Source organism: Antedon bifida, chromosome 9 (genome assembly GCF_963402885.1).
Source record: "Antedon bifida chromosome 9, ecAntBifi1.1, whole genome shotgun sequence".
Classification (NCBI taxonomy): domain Eukaryota; kingdom Metazoa; phylum Echinodermata; class Crinoidea; order Comatulida; family Antedonidae; genus Antedon; species Antedon bifida.
The window spans coordinates 16,998,027-17,016,419 of record NC_136234.1 but is presented as its reverse complement, the minus strand read 5'-3'; the positions used below and the strand labels follow the sequence as shown (position 1 = coordinate 17,016,419).

The following is an 18,393-nucleotide window of genomic DNA, read 5'->3' as shown; positions in this document are numbered from 1 at the left end:
TCACAAACTTACTTGCAAATTTTTGCAATTCAATTAAACAAATTATTCATATTATTTACTTGAATATAATTATGGAATCACTTGTTGCGTCTGCTGTAAGGATTAGCGAGATTACAAGAATCAACAGAATATTCACCTGAGGCTTTAATCCTAATCTTGCATATCACTAATCCGCTAAGTAAATTTAATTTTAACCTGTCTACCAATATTATTGAATATCTATTATTAAATGTCTCATTTTACAGCATTGTATGTGCACATTTTTATCAATTTCATTACACACTATCCGTATAGGGCGTCCTCCAATTAATGACCACTTTTAGGACCAAAGTCTATCTTTCCTGAGGCTTAATTTCTAATGGAGTTAATCTTCAAGATCCTTAATGCATTAAGCAAATTTGATCCCCATTATCACTATGATGGGTGTATTGAAAATACTTCATTTATTATACTATCATATGTACACATGTATGGGTGGTTTGGAGAAACTTAACTGGTATCTTATTAGTAAAAGTAAACTTATTGAGTGATATGATGTAACAGTTAAGTCTCGTTAAATATTTGTATAATTTGACTCATAATTTGTTGATGTAGTAGGCTTTTGTGACTTCTAGACAAGTAGGACACTGCACCTGGCTAGAACCTTCAAATTGGGTCCCAATGGACAGGCAACAGACTTGGAAGTTAGATGTTGCGAGTTTGAAAGAGATTTCTTTTATTTGATAGTGTAAATGCTTTTTGATTATACTTAGAACCGACTGCTAAATGTCCCAGAGACAGAGAGAAGAGACACCATACATGTATAGGTTCACTCACCACTCTATACAACTAAGCTATCTCGCTCACAAATAACAATAGTTAAATAATCACACTGTTTTCACTCCTTCAGTCATTTCATCATCTATATAATTTTCCTTTTACTTTCCTTTCTTCACTTCACCATTTTACCTTTGTTCTACATTTTATTCTTCTAACTTTGAAATTCCAAGCTCTTACTTTACAGTTGTTGGAACTGCAGCACAATTACACGACCTAACTTACATTGTATTGAGCTCGTCTTGTCGGCGAATCAGCGCATTCTTTTTATTGACAAGCTCAAACCATTCCTGCATTAGTTGACCTTCATCATCCGTACCTACGGGAAGGAAAAAAACACTCAAGTACTCGTACTCCTCTCGACATCTACATTATGAATCGTTTAATATTCATTTCCAAGTTCTTTATCTTCATTGTCTTGGCAAATTGTTTTCCACCGCTAAGCCTTTAAGATGATTAAAAGCGGTTATGTTTTCACGGAATGATTCCGTTTAGTCAATCTCATTTTAGATGAGTAGTTTGTGGACGTGGGATGAGGTTGGAACAAGGTCAAGTTGTAAACAATTAACTTATCATATTTTTATGCATTTTAAGAAATACATTTGATTGAGAAATGTTTCTTTCGGAAAAAAAAAATTATCATTGCAGTATTTCCCACAAAACTTGGCTTTTTGATTCATATACAGTAGAACCTCTATTTAGGCGACACATTCAGGAGCAAACAAAGTGTCCTCTTAACACATTCTATATATATATTTTCTAGTCATCAACCAGTGGTGTAATGGCTATGAGCAATCTGGTTAAACTCAGGGGCCCGAGCTTACAGGGTCCCTTATACAGGGCCAGAGAAAGAAAATAGACATTAAAATATGTTGGAAATGTCTACAGCGTTGGAGGGCCACTCAGGGTCCCCGTCTTATAATAGGGTGTCACCCTATAGTATATCCATATTTGAATACAGTACTATGAATATTACGATCCATTATTAAGTAAATAATCAACACAAATGTTGCTATAAATCTTTACCTCCTTCCATAGCCTTTCGAAGCGCCTTTTCCACGATACCTGCTCGCTGATCCAAACCTTTCTGCTCCCTCTCTAGGGCAGCATATTCACCCATTATATAGTCACTTCCCTCCTGACAAGATAAACATTTATAATACTAGTAGTTATATTTTATATTTCACAGGCATAGAAAACATTCTAAACTGGCCAGTTTATACTGGAAATTAATTAAAACTTTACACGGTTAAGATGAGGAAATCTATGAGACTGTACATCGATTTAAACACACCTGTTCGATCGGTAATTCTCCGTCAACCACCGAAGTATCCAAAACTTCCTCAGATTGGGGGTCCTTTTCATTATCATCTTTGGTCGATTCCGTATCTTCTGATTCTGTTGTGTCTTTAATTTTTTGGTAAACAAAATTCGAAAAAGTAAGTACTTAATAATTATTAATAAAATTCAACCACACTAACATAAATATCCCAACAACTAATCTCCTAATATTATTTACACTAAAGTTTTTACGTTTCATTTAAGATGGGCATCAATATTCTCAAATACTTCTTTAAAGGAAGTCGAAAAACAGACAAAGAATTTGGGATCTTTTGGACCTCAAGAAAAGTCTTGATTGGGAGACTTTCTGGTTTTCAGAGAGTCAGATATTGGGAGAGTTGAATGTATTAAGTAAGAGAGAATACTTATTATATAAATATATCTTTATTTAAATAAAATAAATTTCTTTCATGGGTATTTATTTCTTCTGTTTACACTTCATGCACTTTCAATACTTAGTATTGACAATTTTAAATTTGTTCAGAACATGTTATGTGAAAAGTAGGCCTATATAAGATTGTCAGTGTTTCTTACAAAATTTAATACACATTAACTAATATACTAATGTCTACATCCTAGGGACATAATTTACTTAATGCTCTTATTAAGTGAGACAGTTACGAACTAAGAACTCCCTAGGGTAAAGAGAATCTTTCTTTAAAATAAATTATACATTTTTGATCATCTCTAACTTTACACCAAATTATCACATTCTGTTAAAAAGTGCATTTATAACGGAACATTTTAATTAGTGTAATTTTCTTACAAAGTTCCTTCTTGGTTTGAATAATTTTATATCTCTCTTTCGACACCATCGCAAAAGAGTAATTATTATTAGTTAAAATTATTAATATTGCACATGATTATTAAACAATAGAAATATTATACCAGAAGTTGCGCTTTAAAAAGAACAATTATATATTAAAAATATAAAATATTATTTGAAAATGATATAAATGAATACCACGTATATGATAATTGTAAAATTGATATATAATGACATAAAATGGTCAAGAACTTCTCAACACATGCAATTACATATGTCATATACTTAACAAGTAACAATAAATATTAAAATATATAAACGTTCCAATAATTCGTTCATAAAAATATATAAAAAACATAAATTTGATAACATTAAGAAATGCACATTTTATATAAATTAAAATATTCAAATTAAGAACATAATGCAAAAAAAAGTAAATATTTGTTATAAATATTTTATTTATTAAAATAAAATTGTAAAATATATCTACAGAATAAGCTTTAATAAATAGAATACAATTTTATATTAAAAGATTATGTAAAAAATATTAAAATAAGATTATGTATTATAATTATTGTTAAATTTGACCAAGTATAATACAATACAATTTCCACCCTTAAATTAGATTTTTGGTAGTAGACAAATATAATCCAAATATAATCCCACCCACTATTTTTTACTTAATTTCTGATGGGATTATACCAGGGAGTTGTTACAACTGATTATACTATGTCAAATACAGTATTGTATATATTTTAAGATACTTATATATGTTTTTAAATTTGTTATTAGAACATTATTAAAGTAGTAATTAATATTTCTAAAATAAAATTTATTAAAAATCGTAGACATAATAAGAATGGAAAAAAAAAATATAATTGGATATTTTATTCATGATAAGTTTGATTTCCAGTAAAGAAATAAATTCATAATTCGCTGAAAAAATTAAAAATAAAATAATTATTGGATTTACATAATGTATTCAAAATAAAAATGTATTTTTTAGAATAAAACCACAAGTTGTTAGCAAAACTTTTCTAAAATATTTGACTAGTTATTCAATACTTGATATCACCTACAAGTATGCTTTAAAGTGGTCAGTTTGATGACCACTTGACCACACAGAGTCAATGGGATTAGGCCTAGGCCGGATGCTGTGGACGCTGAAGTAGACCTATGATATAAAGGAAAGTTACAGCTGCAAACTGCAAGAGGGCTGAGATCATTTCTTTCAAACTATTGATCTTTCTATACAGACTATTTTTCTAATTTCCAACTCTAAAATCAATCTGTTTATATAACCAACATAAATTCATTTATTTCATCATAGTTAAAATGTTTAAAACATAATGACATTTGTTTCAGGGGGAAAAAAGTTAAAAAGTTATTAAATAGATATTGCTTGTTTAAACCAAGGAGATGTAACAACTCCCTGCTTAAACTGTATCCTCAAGATGCGCAATTTAGCTGAAACGCCTTTTTATTTATTTTACAAGAAAGCCTGTGTAATAATCTCTAGGGCCTGTATTCATGAAACAATAATGTACCTTAACAGTGCTTCTTCTGAGATTAAGGGCAATTCACCATTATCTACTCTATGGGGCCAATTGGTGTTTAACAGTGAAGGATTTTCGTAACATCATCACAATTAAAAAAATTCAGTTAAATTTTAAAACCCCCAAAAAAAATTCTTCAAAATCAGAAAATTGGAAATATGAAGAAGAGGAATGTTTAGACATATAAAAAAAATAATATTACTATAATAAAAAAATAAAAAATAGAAATAATAAACAAAAAATGGGAAATCAAAATTGTTTGTTAGTAAAAAAGTATTACCTGATTTAGGTTTAGGAGAAACAACAATAAGATCACTAAAAGACTGTAAGGACGTTTTCTTTGTTGATGCAACTTTTTGCGATAAACCACCTGAGTTGTGCCTTAAACCTGTTCACGGTAATAAACAAATATCGCAAAAAACATCATGCTTAGAAATTAAATAAACAAGAGAATAATTGTTGTTAGAAAAACAAAACATGCATTGCAATATTAGTGAATTATTTAACTACTGCAAAGTAGCTTTGAAACAGGGAGCTCAGTAATTTGGTCAGATGTTTGCCCTAATTGTACTGCTTGGTGGTCTAGAAGTATGAGTGCCAGGCTAGTGATCTGGTGGTTGTGGGTTCGAGTCCCACCAGAGAATTACTTGCAGTTTTTTTTCCACAAGTACAATTACGTTAAATTACGGCAAACATGTGACCAATATTAGTGTTATATGGAAGGAAAAAGAAAATTATAATGGTTATTATCTCTCTGCTTAAGCTACTGTACACTGTTAGTATCAAATATTGTTCTCATGTTTAATATATATTTATAATTTATTATTTTAATAATGATAATAATATTAGCAACGGCACACATGAATTGTTTAATTCTTGAGAAAAAAACTTAGAAATAAATTACATCATCATGCATGCTAGCATTCTTGGCATATTTTTAAAACTTATATTTTAAGTTGTTAGTACACTTTTTGATTAAAAAAAAACAGAATTTAGTTTTTTTTACATACACATACTGTACAGTACACCAGCAAGTAACTTACTACAACAACTTTATCAAACTTATTAACTAAGACTCATTTGCGGTCTAGAAGTACACAATGTCTTGTGACCTATAGATCTGGATTGGAAGGCAATCATGTTAACTACTATAGCTTAGTGATACATTATTACATTAAATATAACATTTAATGTATAAGGTTGAATGAACTTTTTAAAATAAGAGGTAAAATATTGTTTTTCATAAATTAATAATGTAGATCCGTTTCCCAAATCATACAGCTGTGGTTTTATAATAAATTGAATACAACATTATTTAAAGTTGAATAAACTTTTATAATAAATTTCAAATAAAAAACGGTGAAATATAGTTTAAAAAAAAATTAATATGTAGATTTGATTCCTAAATCATACAGCTTAATCTGGGATTAATGAATAAAATGTTCCAATATTAATTTATGCTTTAAATAATGTTTATTAATATACATAACAATGTTTATACATATTTATAATGCTTATTAATATTCAGAAACATTAATTAAATTAGTTTTACAAAATATTTAACAGGAAGTCTTATCTCTTTTTTTTTTCTTCAAAATTTATTATTAGTAAATTTGTAATCCCTAAACTACTTATTAATACATTAAACTGGTATGTGTATATAAGCAGAAGGTTCTAAGTTTCAATCTTGGTTCTCATTCTCACAGATCTTTACCATTTCAAAATTAATTAATTCATTTTCAGTGTATTACCAGGCGGTTTAGAATTTCTTCTATACCCGTAAATTTATAAATTAAACAGGTTTGATAAATTTAGAGAACTTTTTAAATTTAAAAGTACACTAGGCTTGTTTTTCATAGTGCTTTTCTTCTTAAACTTGTTTGAAACTTTGTCTTAAGGGAAGTCTTAAGCAACTGTCAACAGACTTAAGGGTGTTAAAAGGCATTATATCGTCACAAACTTAAGTTTTTCCTAGCCCGCTGGCTAGTGGTCAGGGTTATAAACCAACCCGGATTCAATTTCAAAACTTTTATTTATTAATTTTTCCTTAGACATTCCGGCAAAAACTCAGTGCCAAGGTCTTTCGTTGTTTTTTTATTCCGCACTTCGTAGCGGTCAGAGTGGCCGTACAATTGGTCTTTTCATTCGCTTGTGTGTGGACGATGAATACAAAATATATACCATTATTATGTTGGGTCATGGCCACCAAATTTCAATGAAATAAATGTCAATGGGGTAGGCAGCTAGATTTGGTATTGTGGTTGGGCAATTGGAAACACATTCTAAAGAGCTATATAATTATATCAAACCACAACCAAATAGTACAGTTTATTCACAAATAAGTGCAAATAAGTTTTTTCTTTTTTCTTTCAAGGTTGTTCTTAGTTTATCTAATTGTTCATAATAGGTGCAAGATCAATTTACACTTTTAAATTTATTATCAAACGGCTACTAAATTATTACTGTTTAAAATTGGTTTTATGCATAAGTGGAACTCCAACAAATTTTTTTTTTATCAAGTTTAAGTACTAAAAAACATACAATTTGAGAAAAAGTAAAAACTGTTATAATTAGAAAATATCAAAATAACTTTGCTCATTTTTTCTGCTTAAAACAAGTACTTTCGTAGCTATTTAATATATATCCTTCTTCACACACACAAAGCCTAAGAAATAAAATATTCGACAAACAAGATTTCTTTAGGGTTTTAAATCATTGTTGCATATTTGTTTGTTACAATGATTTTGTCAAAGTTACAAAGCGTGAAATATTTTCACTGACACACGCGTATTGCATTTTGAGTGTGCAGTGAAGTAAGTACCTTTACATATAACACACGTCGTGAATAATTGTAGTAAATGTACAGCATCTTGAGGCATACAAGACGTACACATACCTACACATAAAACACGCTTACGACACGTGTATTCAACACATGACTTACTACACATTATGCTCACATAACTACACTTGTGCTAACAAAAAGAACATATGCTCATATAACTACACTTGTGCTAACAAAAAGAACATATGCTCATATAACTACACTTGTGCTAACAAAAAGAACATATGCTCATATAACTACACATGTGCTTACAAAATTATCACTAAATAACCTAATCAGATTTCCAACAATTTAAGAAAAAGGAAAACACGCACAAATAAACAATGTGTAATTAATATAGCAGAACCGCTATTATGTGTCCCCTTAATAGAAGTGTCCCCTGAATAGTTGTAGAGTTAAAAATATATTTTACCTCATTCTTTTCACAAAAAAGTATCCCCTGAATAGGGGTGCCCCGAAGGAGGGGTTCAACTGTACTTCTCATTAAAAAAATTACAATTTTATCCTTTAAGTTCTTTGTTCTTTCCTCAATGGCTCTAACAATACAGTATATGTTTAACTTTTCTAGGCAGTTTGAAAAAAGCATTCTATCACATCCAATTACGCACACCAATACAACAACCATAATCACATTTTAACACACACAAAAAAAACCATGACTACAATATGATTAAAACTAATAAAAACCATTCTTTCAAATATATTTTTACATCGCAGGCATTTTTTTTCTAGAAGAGTAGTATATTCAAAGATGTAGTGAACTTACGATTTTATAACATGAAATTGTTAGTGCATGAAATATATAAAGGTTTACATAAATGAAATGAAACAAGCATGTTCTATTTAACACCATCTTACCAAGTTGAAACACCTTGTAACGTGAACCTGTTATCCAATAGAAATGAAGAAATAAAGAAGGTGGAAAAGTTTGAAAAGTTTGTAAATGAAGAATAATGATTTAAAATTTGTAAAAATTGCAAATCAAGCAAGTGACAAGTAAATCACTTTCTCAACTGAAGCAATCTAAAAAAAAAAAAAAAATCCCGAGTGAAATGTAAATTTAAGGACAGGTTTCATCAACACGTTTCTAGTGTGCATCCTAACAAGAAATGAAAAATATACTATATTAATTATTACGTTATTATACAGTACGTAAGCAGCTTGGAATTATCTCAGTTTTTCAATTACCATTATATTCTAAAGCCTTGTCTACACTATCAAACTTCATGTGACAAAAACGTGTGATGTACCCAAATATGGTAGTGATATTCCCAAATATAGTAGTGATATGACATCATCATGTCCATATATGGGCACATTTTTTTGTCACATAAAGTTTGATAGTGTAGACAGAGCTTAAGACTTCTTACATAGTTTTTCCATTCTTAATTTACGTTTAGTTAACTTTATATTTCTTTATATTACTGTCTAAAATTTGACTTCACTTTACTATATTTTTTTCTTTGTACTATTGTACAAAATTCAAATGTCAATATTAGGAGTATTACAGAAATGTACTGTACTTTATAGTTCCTAATAAATACTATCAACCCTATCTTAACTCTGTATAGCGGTTAATACAAAAAGTAAATATAAGAAAACACATAATGTTCATAATCTTTATATCTGCAATGGATTATTATGTAACAACACAAATACAGACACATTGGTTTCAGAAAACCACTCATAAAAAATGTTTGTAAAGTGTTTGTATTTATTTAACTAGGCTAAATCTGTTTCCCCATCAAAAACTGATTTCCCTTTAGTTCTTATGTTTGTATTGACTCTTCAGCTTAAGTGGTTATTAAGGTGTTTTATGTGGATCATATTAAAAGAGTTTTAGAACCAGACACTTTGCACCTTCTATGTTTACTTTTATATAAACAACATCAATGACTTGTTGTATGAACAAATTAAGTCCAAGCTGCCAAAAGTAAACTGTCGTCTTTCCGTTTTTACTTCAGAATTGGAACACTTAAATTACAACCTTTGATACCAATTATATATTAGTTTAGTACAAGTCTTTTTCTAGCCAAACGATGCGAAAAGTTCATTGGCTTGGTTTCCAAACAGAAATACACGTCCATAGAAATTAGACAGAGGCGGAATCGAACAGCGTGTCAGTAGCAAAACATTGCCAGAAGCCTCTAAACAGAAAAACAATTGTGGCCTGAGGTTGGCTGGGTTTGGTGTACCTATTGCTACTAAAACACTCAAAAGAGTGTATGAATTGACAAAAATAGGGGTACTGTTAGCCTAGTGAATAGCTTCTAGTTGGCTGTAGGGTACGTAGAGGAACACAATTGTTGGTGAAGAGGTTGAGCCTAACAAACCGTAAAAAATAAAAAAAAAACACACTTATTTAAGTGTTCAATTAAGTATAGAAAATTAGTTTTGCTACACTGGCTTCCTAAATATGGTTATTTTTATTTTTTAAATTTTAACAAAGATATAGAATTTAAATTATAGTATTATATCATAACATATAATAAAAAATCGTGATATAAATTAAGTAGTCATGAAAGTCTAGTGGTCAACTGGTATGGCAATTGCATTGCTTAACAAGTCCAAGTATTATCACAGATTATAATTTTTACTTTTCGTTAAAAAAGTAAACAAAAAAATCTTTTATACAATGATAAATTCTTAAGGATGTATTATCCCCCAAACTCCCTCCCTTCAAAAAAATTATATTTTATTTATAAAAGACAAATGAAATGGTTAATTTTAACCAAAAACCATTGCCTAACACTGACAGACATTTAAAGTATATTTTGCTTTATATTACATTTTTTTCAGGTAAATAATTATTTTTTTAGATCCAGTTTTTGGTCAAAGTGAATAACTATAATGTGACATTAAAATGGCATATTCAACAAAAAATTTGTTTAGGAGGACAATATATCTTTAAATATATTAAACATTTAGTGACTATATCTAAGAATTTTGAAATCATACTGTTACAAAATCTAATTTAGATAACACGCTTAAACATATTTGAATTGGATTGCCTAATAGCCATTCACCTAATAAATCATAGAGACATTAATATTGACAATGTAATTTAGAAAATTGCTTGAAATCAGAGACATTCTGTTATTGGACTTGAGGTGTGGCCCAGAGGTTACGGTTCTTATCTCATCGCTCAAAAATATCTTAATCCAGCATTTCACATAATTACTTTAACATAAAACACTCGTTTTTTACTCTTAACGTCCCCTGAGTATTTTTCGTTGGCAAACAGACGTAAATCATTTCCCCACTTCTTGAATTAATAACTTTAATGAAATGAATTTATTTGGATTTCTTATTGGTAATCGTGATAAAGAAGTTAGCAAGCAATTTCATTAATTTATTGAGTAAATTAAAAAAAAATCAAAACAGAATTTTTTTTTTCACATCAAACCACTTAAAAAATGAGTAAAATTATTTTTCCAAAAGAATATTTTATCAGTACGAATAAAATAATTATATCAATTTCAAAATATATATAAACAGTTTTACAGATTAGAAATGCATGGTTAGATTTTTGAAATGATTAAGAGAAACATAGAAGAATTAAACAATGTTAATACAACTTGAATAAAATAAAAAGTAAAGTTAAAACATTTAATGTTATTAAAAAGTAGAGCTTTTTATCTGAGTATTATCTGTTTTAATCTAGTCTACCTTTAATTTTATACTCATATATTTTTATAATGTATGTTTAATTGTTTTAAGGATTTTTATTATGTGTGCCGCTGTTCAAAAAGCGTTTTCCGAATAAATTATTATTATAGCTATTAAATTTATAACCAATTTTAAAATATTATACTAACAATTATTTATTTATTCAACTTTGTTTTACAAGGGTAGCTCTAACAATAATAATTAAAAACAGAGAAAGCGGAAAGGATTCATATTCTTCTAAAGTTACAGCAAATTGGTTGGAAAAAAAATGGATGGCGCTATCAATTTATCTTTGACATTATGTCTACTTTCAAAGGAGACCAAACGGATTATATGCTAAATCAGTCTGCTTTCTCTAATAATGATTATTTTAGTTCCCACCATTATGTCTTACTTGTTACTAATTATAACCAGTTATTTTTCTATGTAGATCTGCGTCAAATTTGCATAATATTACCCACAATGTAATTTACAGTTGAGATAAATAACAAGTATTTTTTGCAGTTGATTATTCAGCATTGTTGAAACGCCCAATTCAATTACCGTTTTCAATCGGATATTGAAATTTGAAAAGTTTTAGATAACATTATTGATTAAATAAAGAAATTGATGATTAACTGCAAAAATTGATGAGTTATGGAATTTCATTTAAAATCCAATAAAATATATGATATAGTGTTTTATTTAATGTGTACTCACCTAGAGAATTTCCACTAGATGCGATTTCGTCAAGATTTGTTGGTTCTGGTCGATTAAGATTCTTCCGCGTATCAGCAATAAGTTGTTTAGCACGTTGCTTGAGGTTAGCTTTCCGTACAGACTCGGCCTATATTTCAATAAACAGGTGATTAAAATTACATAGTTGTACAGCATGTAAACAGGAAAAAACACCCTTCTTAGAGAACATCTCTGTTAAGGGGACACTTCCATTTAAAATTAATGAGGGGCTTTACTTTATATTGTAAATATTTACGATTTACTACAAATTCATAAGTTGATTCAGTGTAAAAGTAAAACCGTAATTGTAAAGTAAGGTTTAAAAATATTACGCACAATATGAATTAAATTATTATACTGTATCAAATTTCCATAAAAAAATCATCATAGTATTTTTACAAAGGCAAAAAATCTAGGACGGCTAAAGCCTTTATGTCTCAATCATGATTCTAACAATACACGATCATTTGTAAACTTACAATAACCTCACAACACTCTACTAACACTCGTAACATAACAAATAACCCATGATACTCAAACAGCATTGTGAAATCAATCTCTAAAAACTCAATAACACTTAAATACTTATTCAAAATCTATCCAAACTCTTATTTCCGCAAAAAACCTTGTACTTACAACCCCAAATACTCTGTCATGTTTTTGATGACACGATCAATATGGAAATTACATCAACACAAATTAATTTGTCAAAAAATATATAGGTAAATTGAAGATAATTGAGTGTAAATGCAATTTGCTACGATAAATTTAAAATTAAATGCGATAACAGCACTAAGAAATAATTGTATGCATTTTAATACTGTATAAACATCTTTTAAAGTGATTCAAACAGCTAACATACTAATAACTGTGGCATTTAAGTAGTGGTGCTCAAAATGCTTGCTATCCTAAGGTCCAGTGGCCGTAATCACCAATCACACTTAGGCTCAGGGAAATAATAATATATTTAAAAATTCTCCCAGTGAATATCACTTAAGGAAAATCCTTAAATATTTATTGATTTATGTAAAAAAAACTTATTAAAGCTTGGTTCAAACTGGAAACAAAATCTGAAATGAAAATATGATAACTTTTGCGTCTGTTGTTGAGTCTTAGTGGGAACCAAGCTTTAAGGAAGATATCTCAAGAGTGATTGGTGAATATAGCCACTGGAGTCAAATCATGACTTGGTCAAACTAGCTGATCTTTCTTGAGACCTTAGTTTAGAAAGTTTGGCTTTCTTTGTCCTCGATCAAACAACTATTTAAATTATGTTACTCACGTCAGCTGGATCTTCATCAGGCGACTTCAATGATCCATCATTGTTGCGAGCAAGTTTTGCATTTGCCTCTTTGCGAGCTTGCTCTAGTAATTTCCGAGCTCTTAACTGCAGTTGCTCTCTTCTTGACAAATTTTGCTGGTTAAAAAAACAAAAATATTTTATTGGACTATTGGAAACCTACGATTTTTAAAAACTCCTTGATATAATGCTGTCGTTAAATGGCTCCACAAGAGCAAAGAAAGATTATTGATCCATTTTCAAAGGTATTTCCACAATCTGGAGAAATCTAAAATCAGTTCAGAGCTTCAATAACTTATCTGTGTAACAATTCAATTGGCATCATACAAAACTAAAGAAAAGTATTACTCCAAAGAACTCTAAATTTGTTTTAGAACTTCAGTAAATTAAAACAAATTGGATTTAAACACGCATTTTTAAAGTGCAACATGACAATTTTTATCTTCGAATGTCAGCATATACAAAACTAAAGAAAAGATCCAAAGGTATTTCCACAGCATGTGCAACTCTAAAATCAGTTAAGAGTTTTCATTTTAAAGTAAAACAGAAAGAAGAAAATGAGGAACTTCTATTTTTGACGTGAAACACAAACTGAGAAGGATTTGACTTCTGATTTATTTTATAAGCAGCTAACGGAATGCGCTTAGAAAGAAAATCTTCTTAGGAAGAGGATACAAGGAAGTTGAATTTGGTAGTAAAGAGGATTTTAGCTAAGATCTTTCCCTTCGCTTCATTTACATAGAATATTAAGAAATCATAATACAAGGAATTAACACAACAGAAAGCAAAATACCCCTATGTAAAGGATAATCTGCGACAATTCATTCAACAATTCAAATTTGGTATTTTGTATTGACGTTAATACTTTAAGTAGAATTAAACATTTATAAGATTTTAAATATGCACCAAAGGAAATCAGCTTAACACATTTAAGAAAACTATAAAAAGAGGGATATTGAAATGGATAGGGACGGATTTCAGCTGACGTGTGCAAGTAATCTGGTTATGATAAACTATTCGGAATTAGTGGCAATCAAATTTATATTAAGGTGGTTTTGGCATAATTAAGAGTTATTTATAAGTACTAACAAATCTAGAAAAAGCTACAAGAAGTGGCAAGAGAAAATGAGACAAATAGGGGAAAAAATTTAAGGTGGTTGGCTGTTGAGTACAGTATACATATTTTGATAGCATTGATAAAAAGAACTGTTCAGTAGTATTTTTGGTGGTGTTTGTTATAAAATGAGAATATGAGTTTGGTAGCCGAGTGGTTTATGAAACTTAACTTACAGAAAGACGCAGATTCAATTTCTGATAAGAACAACTCTGCTGTAAATAAGTATCGTACCTGGTTGAAAAATACTAGTAAAAAAGTATAAAGTCTTTATCTCTTGTACTCAGCAAGTTCTTGGATGTTAAAATGAACACAACACAATATGTATATTGCTTTACTTATTTATAAATTATTCTTGTCTATGACATTATCAATTTGAATTTAGAAACAAACCAATTACCAAGACTGCACTATTAAAAAAAACGTAATCTGGTTTAAAAGCTTGCCCAGGGGCGCAGGCTACGTTATCACCATAAATTGGTCTCTAATTGCAATGAGGTATGATATTTAATAACGATTTTGGTTGATTTGATTGAAGCTAAGAATAGGACTTTATATCTACCTAATCATCACCATCATCTTTAGTTTATTCGTTTTATGTGCTATTTCATGATGAGGAGAATGTGAAACAGACATTAATGATATTAAAAATAAATGATAAAATAATTATTCATAAGACAAATATCTTTAACAATTTTTCTACTCATATTTGGCATCATATCATAATTATTGTGGTAGATGTAGGAAGGGCATAAAATACAATATTCAAATTAAATTTCACCTACAGAATACCCAAATCTGTCCTTTATTATCATTATAATCATTCCCCTAAACGTTTGTATAGCTCTGTCACACTATTAAACTTTATATGACAAAAAAATGTGATGATGTCATATCATTACCATATTCAAGCATATCACTATCATATTTAGGCACATCACACTTTTTTTTTGTCAAACTAGTTTTATAGTGTAGACAGTGAATAGTACTGTACATAACATTTCTTAGACAGTAATGAAGGGATGAGAACCTATATCAAATCACAATCAAATTATGATTTTACGAAAGCTAAAATGTACATAAATGCACGGAACGTGTATTGCCTCCAGAAATAATACCTAATGAATAGTATAGAGTTACAGTATTACATTAATCTGCCATGTACTGATGGGAAGAAATTAAATCAGAAAATTAATCAATCTGATGGAGGGTAAATTTGTTTTGGTAGTATATCGACGACGAATTCACTCTCAACGGCTTTCTGTCTCTCCTTCACTTTCTCACACCTAAATTATTCTTGGCAAATCGCAATTTGAGGAGATTAAAATCTTGCAAAGAGGCTTAACGACTAGAAGAATGATAGCCGAAAAATGCACGGGATTTAGTCGGTGAAATGCATAAGCACGTACTTGTACCCACGAGTGACGCGTAAACCGTACAAGAGTCAACATGTAGTTAAGTCTGATACATGTATAGCTATGATCAATGTTTGTTTGGATCAAAACATTTTAATTTGCAATAACGTTGTCGTTTAAAGTCAATTCAACTATGATTTATTGTCGGTATAAGAGACGCTTGTAGGGTCTAAATGCCATTTTATGATGATTACATCTCAATTTGTTATAATTTAGTTTTATTTCTTATTTTACAAATTATTGTTCATTTAACAAATATGCCAATTAAGATTTGTTGTTTTCGTAAAAAAAATGGAAAAAAAGTTTTTTTTCTATCACATTACTATAGCGACACTTCATTAGTATTTTAACTTGATTAAAATTTATCTATCAATCAATAAAAGTAATTAATTAGTTTGTTTTATAATTAAAACATCTAAAATTATCTTTTTCGTGTGGTATTTTCTTCCCTTATTAATTTAATTTGTTGTTATCATAACCTAATTTATATTTTTCCCATAATTAATTAATAAATGAATCAAATTTTGTTTTTCAAAACATAATGATTTGATTGAAAAAAATCATTTGCTAATTCATAAAGATGAAATCTATAAATAGCATTAATCTACGTAATTAATAATTAGGAAGACCTATTAAATTTAGAAATTTAATCAAAGTTAGCATTTTTAAATTAAAATTCCACATTCTTATTGTCTATATGGATCATAACAATCGATTTTAATTTACTAGACGACGTGACGAAAAACAAAAACAGTTTAATTATGAAAATGACAAAACATGTCACAATAAAAAAAAATTAATTCGATTTAAAAGCTTTTTTTCCCTAACAGCCTCAGGGATATGTCCTAATTTTGCTTAGATTGTAATAAACATTTGGTTAATTTGATTGCGAGTTATAACCAAGTCTAAAGACCACTTTTTTGTAATCAAAAGATCTATACGAGCGTAATCGTAGCTAAACAAAGCCGATAATGTATTTTATAGATACAAATCTCTACAACAAACGTATTTAACATTTAATAATATTATATAATTGTAAATCTAATTATAAAATCAAAATTTAATAAGACTAAGTGTTCAAGAAAAAGAGGGATTTGTACTCTGCTAGTATTTAGATAGCAATATCAATAAATGTTATTTGGTTAAGTAATACCACACTATTTTAATACTGTATGATAACATGTAAACTGATTGTAATTGTAATCACTATATACTCTAAAGATCTTTTGTGGTCTAGTGGTTAAGATCCTCATTCTGTAAGGATCAGGTTGTAGGTTCAAGTCCAGCTAAATGATTGTTTAATTTAACACTCAATTTGATAGATCATAATATTTTGGTAATTAATGTATGTCATGTATTGTATATAGGTATAGTATATATTTTTTTAAATTTATGGACAATCCATAGAAAATTTAAAAATAATAATAAATATGAGATAAAAAAGGCCCCAAGACCAGAAAATACAGTAAATGATGGTACCATACATTATATAAATCATTATAATTAACCTACAGTATTTCGGGTAAGACTAAAGAGTACATAATAAAGAATACATTAAAAAAACTATATCTTGAATGAAATTAACTAAATTTGTTCACTTTACTTTAACCATACCATATCAATTATACAAAGAGAATAAAAAAAAAAACAACTTGATGAAAAATAAAACAAAACATGACTGACCTCTGACATGTCTTCTTCCACGGTTTCTTTCTCTTTCTCCTCAATTGTTGGTTTCTCCTCTATTTCTTCAACATTAACACTTTCCTTTTCTTTATTCTCATCATTTTTTTTAATGTCTATTTTATCTTCCTTTTCTCCATTCTCCAAAGTTGTCACTAAAGCAGGATCTATTTTTAGTTTTTCCCTCGACCCTTGCTTAATTATTTTACGACTATGACTTGAACGCAATATTTTCCTTCCAACCGCGCTACCGTTGTTTCCTATATTAGTTTTATCAAGAGCTTCGTTTTCCGAGTCCGGTGTGACACTATTACTTGATATTTTAGAGACACTATTAGTTGATACTTTAGAGTTATTATCATCCGGGGTAATACCGTTAGATTCTGGGGTTCCAGGAGTAACTGGTTTCTCTGGTTTTGGTACATCTTGCAGAGTCCGGGCTTCTTGCTCAAACATGTTTTCAGAAACTTTTCCTTCACTATCTGTGCTAAATTTCCCAACAACGTACGTGCTCTTTTTTGAAGTGTCTCCTATACTCCGCACTTGCATTTCCTGTCCTGTAAAATGAGCGCGTATTTGAAACAAATATGTTGTGACTGCCAGTTTGTCCGGGACAGAACGCAACACCATGTCTTGCGGTTCCATTAACTTTGGAATTCCTATTGAGGCTGCTGAATCAAATGCCTACAATTGGTGAAAAAAAACATATTTTGGTTCTGTTTTCACATGAATAAATGTTATAGAAATTTAAATATATCTTTTTTAGGCTTACATAATGTTTCTGTTTCTATCCTCCATTCATCTTTTATTAGTAGTATATTATAATTAGTAAACGTCTCAATTGTTACCTTTTTGCAGTTTCCTTTTATGTCATGTGGTGATAGAGAATTGAAATCACTGAAAGAACATTATAGTAAATAAAGTTAAAGCATATTGCAGTTATTGTATTTGACAACACAATTTAAATTGACAGATCGCACTGAATCCATTGGAACAACCTTCCACAGCAAACTACTACTACTGTAACAACTGATATTTTTAGAAGTAAACTAAATAGGTCACAGACCCAAGCTCATAAAATCTTTTATTGGTCTAGAGAATCCCTTCCTAGAGGAAGACTTTTGGTTAGAAGAGACTATTACTATTGAAGTACAAGATCACTGAATAAGGA

At 29.4% G+C, this 18,393-nt stretch overlaps 2 protein-coding genes across 7 annotated transcripts in view; one reads left to right on the top strand and one right to left on the bottom strand.

Annotated features, from left to right (window-relative positions):
• Positions 1-18,393, top strand: part of LOC144851630 (glycoprotein hormone beta-5-like) — a 234,143-nt gene that overhangs the window by 106,246 nt on the left and 109,504 nt on the right. The window lies entirely within an intron of this gene.
• Positions 1-18,393, bottom strand: part of LOC144851617 (EH domain-binding protein 1-like) — a 54,078-nt gene that overhangs the window by 5,668 nt on the left and 30,017 nt on the right. For 3 of the 6 annotated variants that reach the window (XM_078709167.1, XM_078709169.1, XM_078709172.1), the window contains 9 exons: positions 18,071-18,119; positions 17,223-17,906; positions 12,993-13,127; positions 11,693-11,819; positions 8,183-8,209; positions 4,760-4,867; positions 2,111-2,223; positions 1,843-1,954; positions 1,042-1,135 (listed from right to left, as the gene is read on the bottom strand). In XM_078709167.1, coding sequence (XP_078565293.1) covers positions 1,042-1,135; positions 1,843-1,954; positions 2,111-2,223; positions 4,760-4,867; positions 8,183-8,209; positions 11,693-11,819; positions 12,993-13,127; positions 17,223-17,906; positions 18,071-18,119 — 1,449 coding nt within the window. The remainder of the gene's footprint in view (positions 1-1,041; positions 1,136-1,842; positions 1,955-2,110; positions 2,224-4,759; positions 4,868-8,182; positions 8,210-11,692; positions 11,820-12,992; positions 13,128-17,222; positions 17,907-18,070; positions 18,120-18,393) is intronic. The other 3 variants (XM_078709170.1, XM_078709168.1, XM_078709171.1) reach the window with 3 other exon arrangements.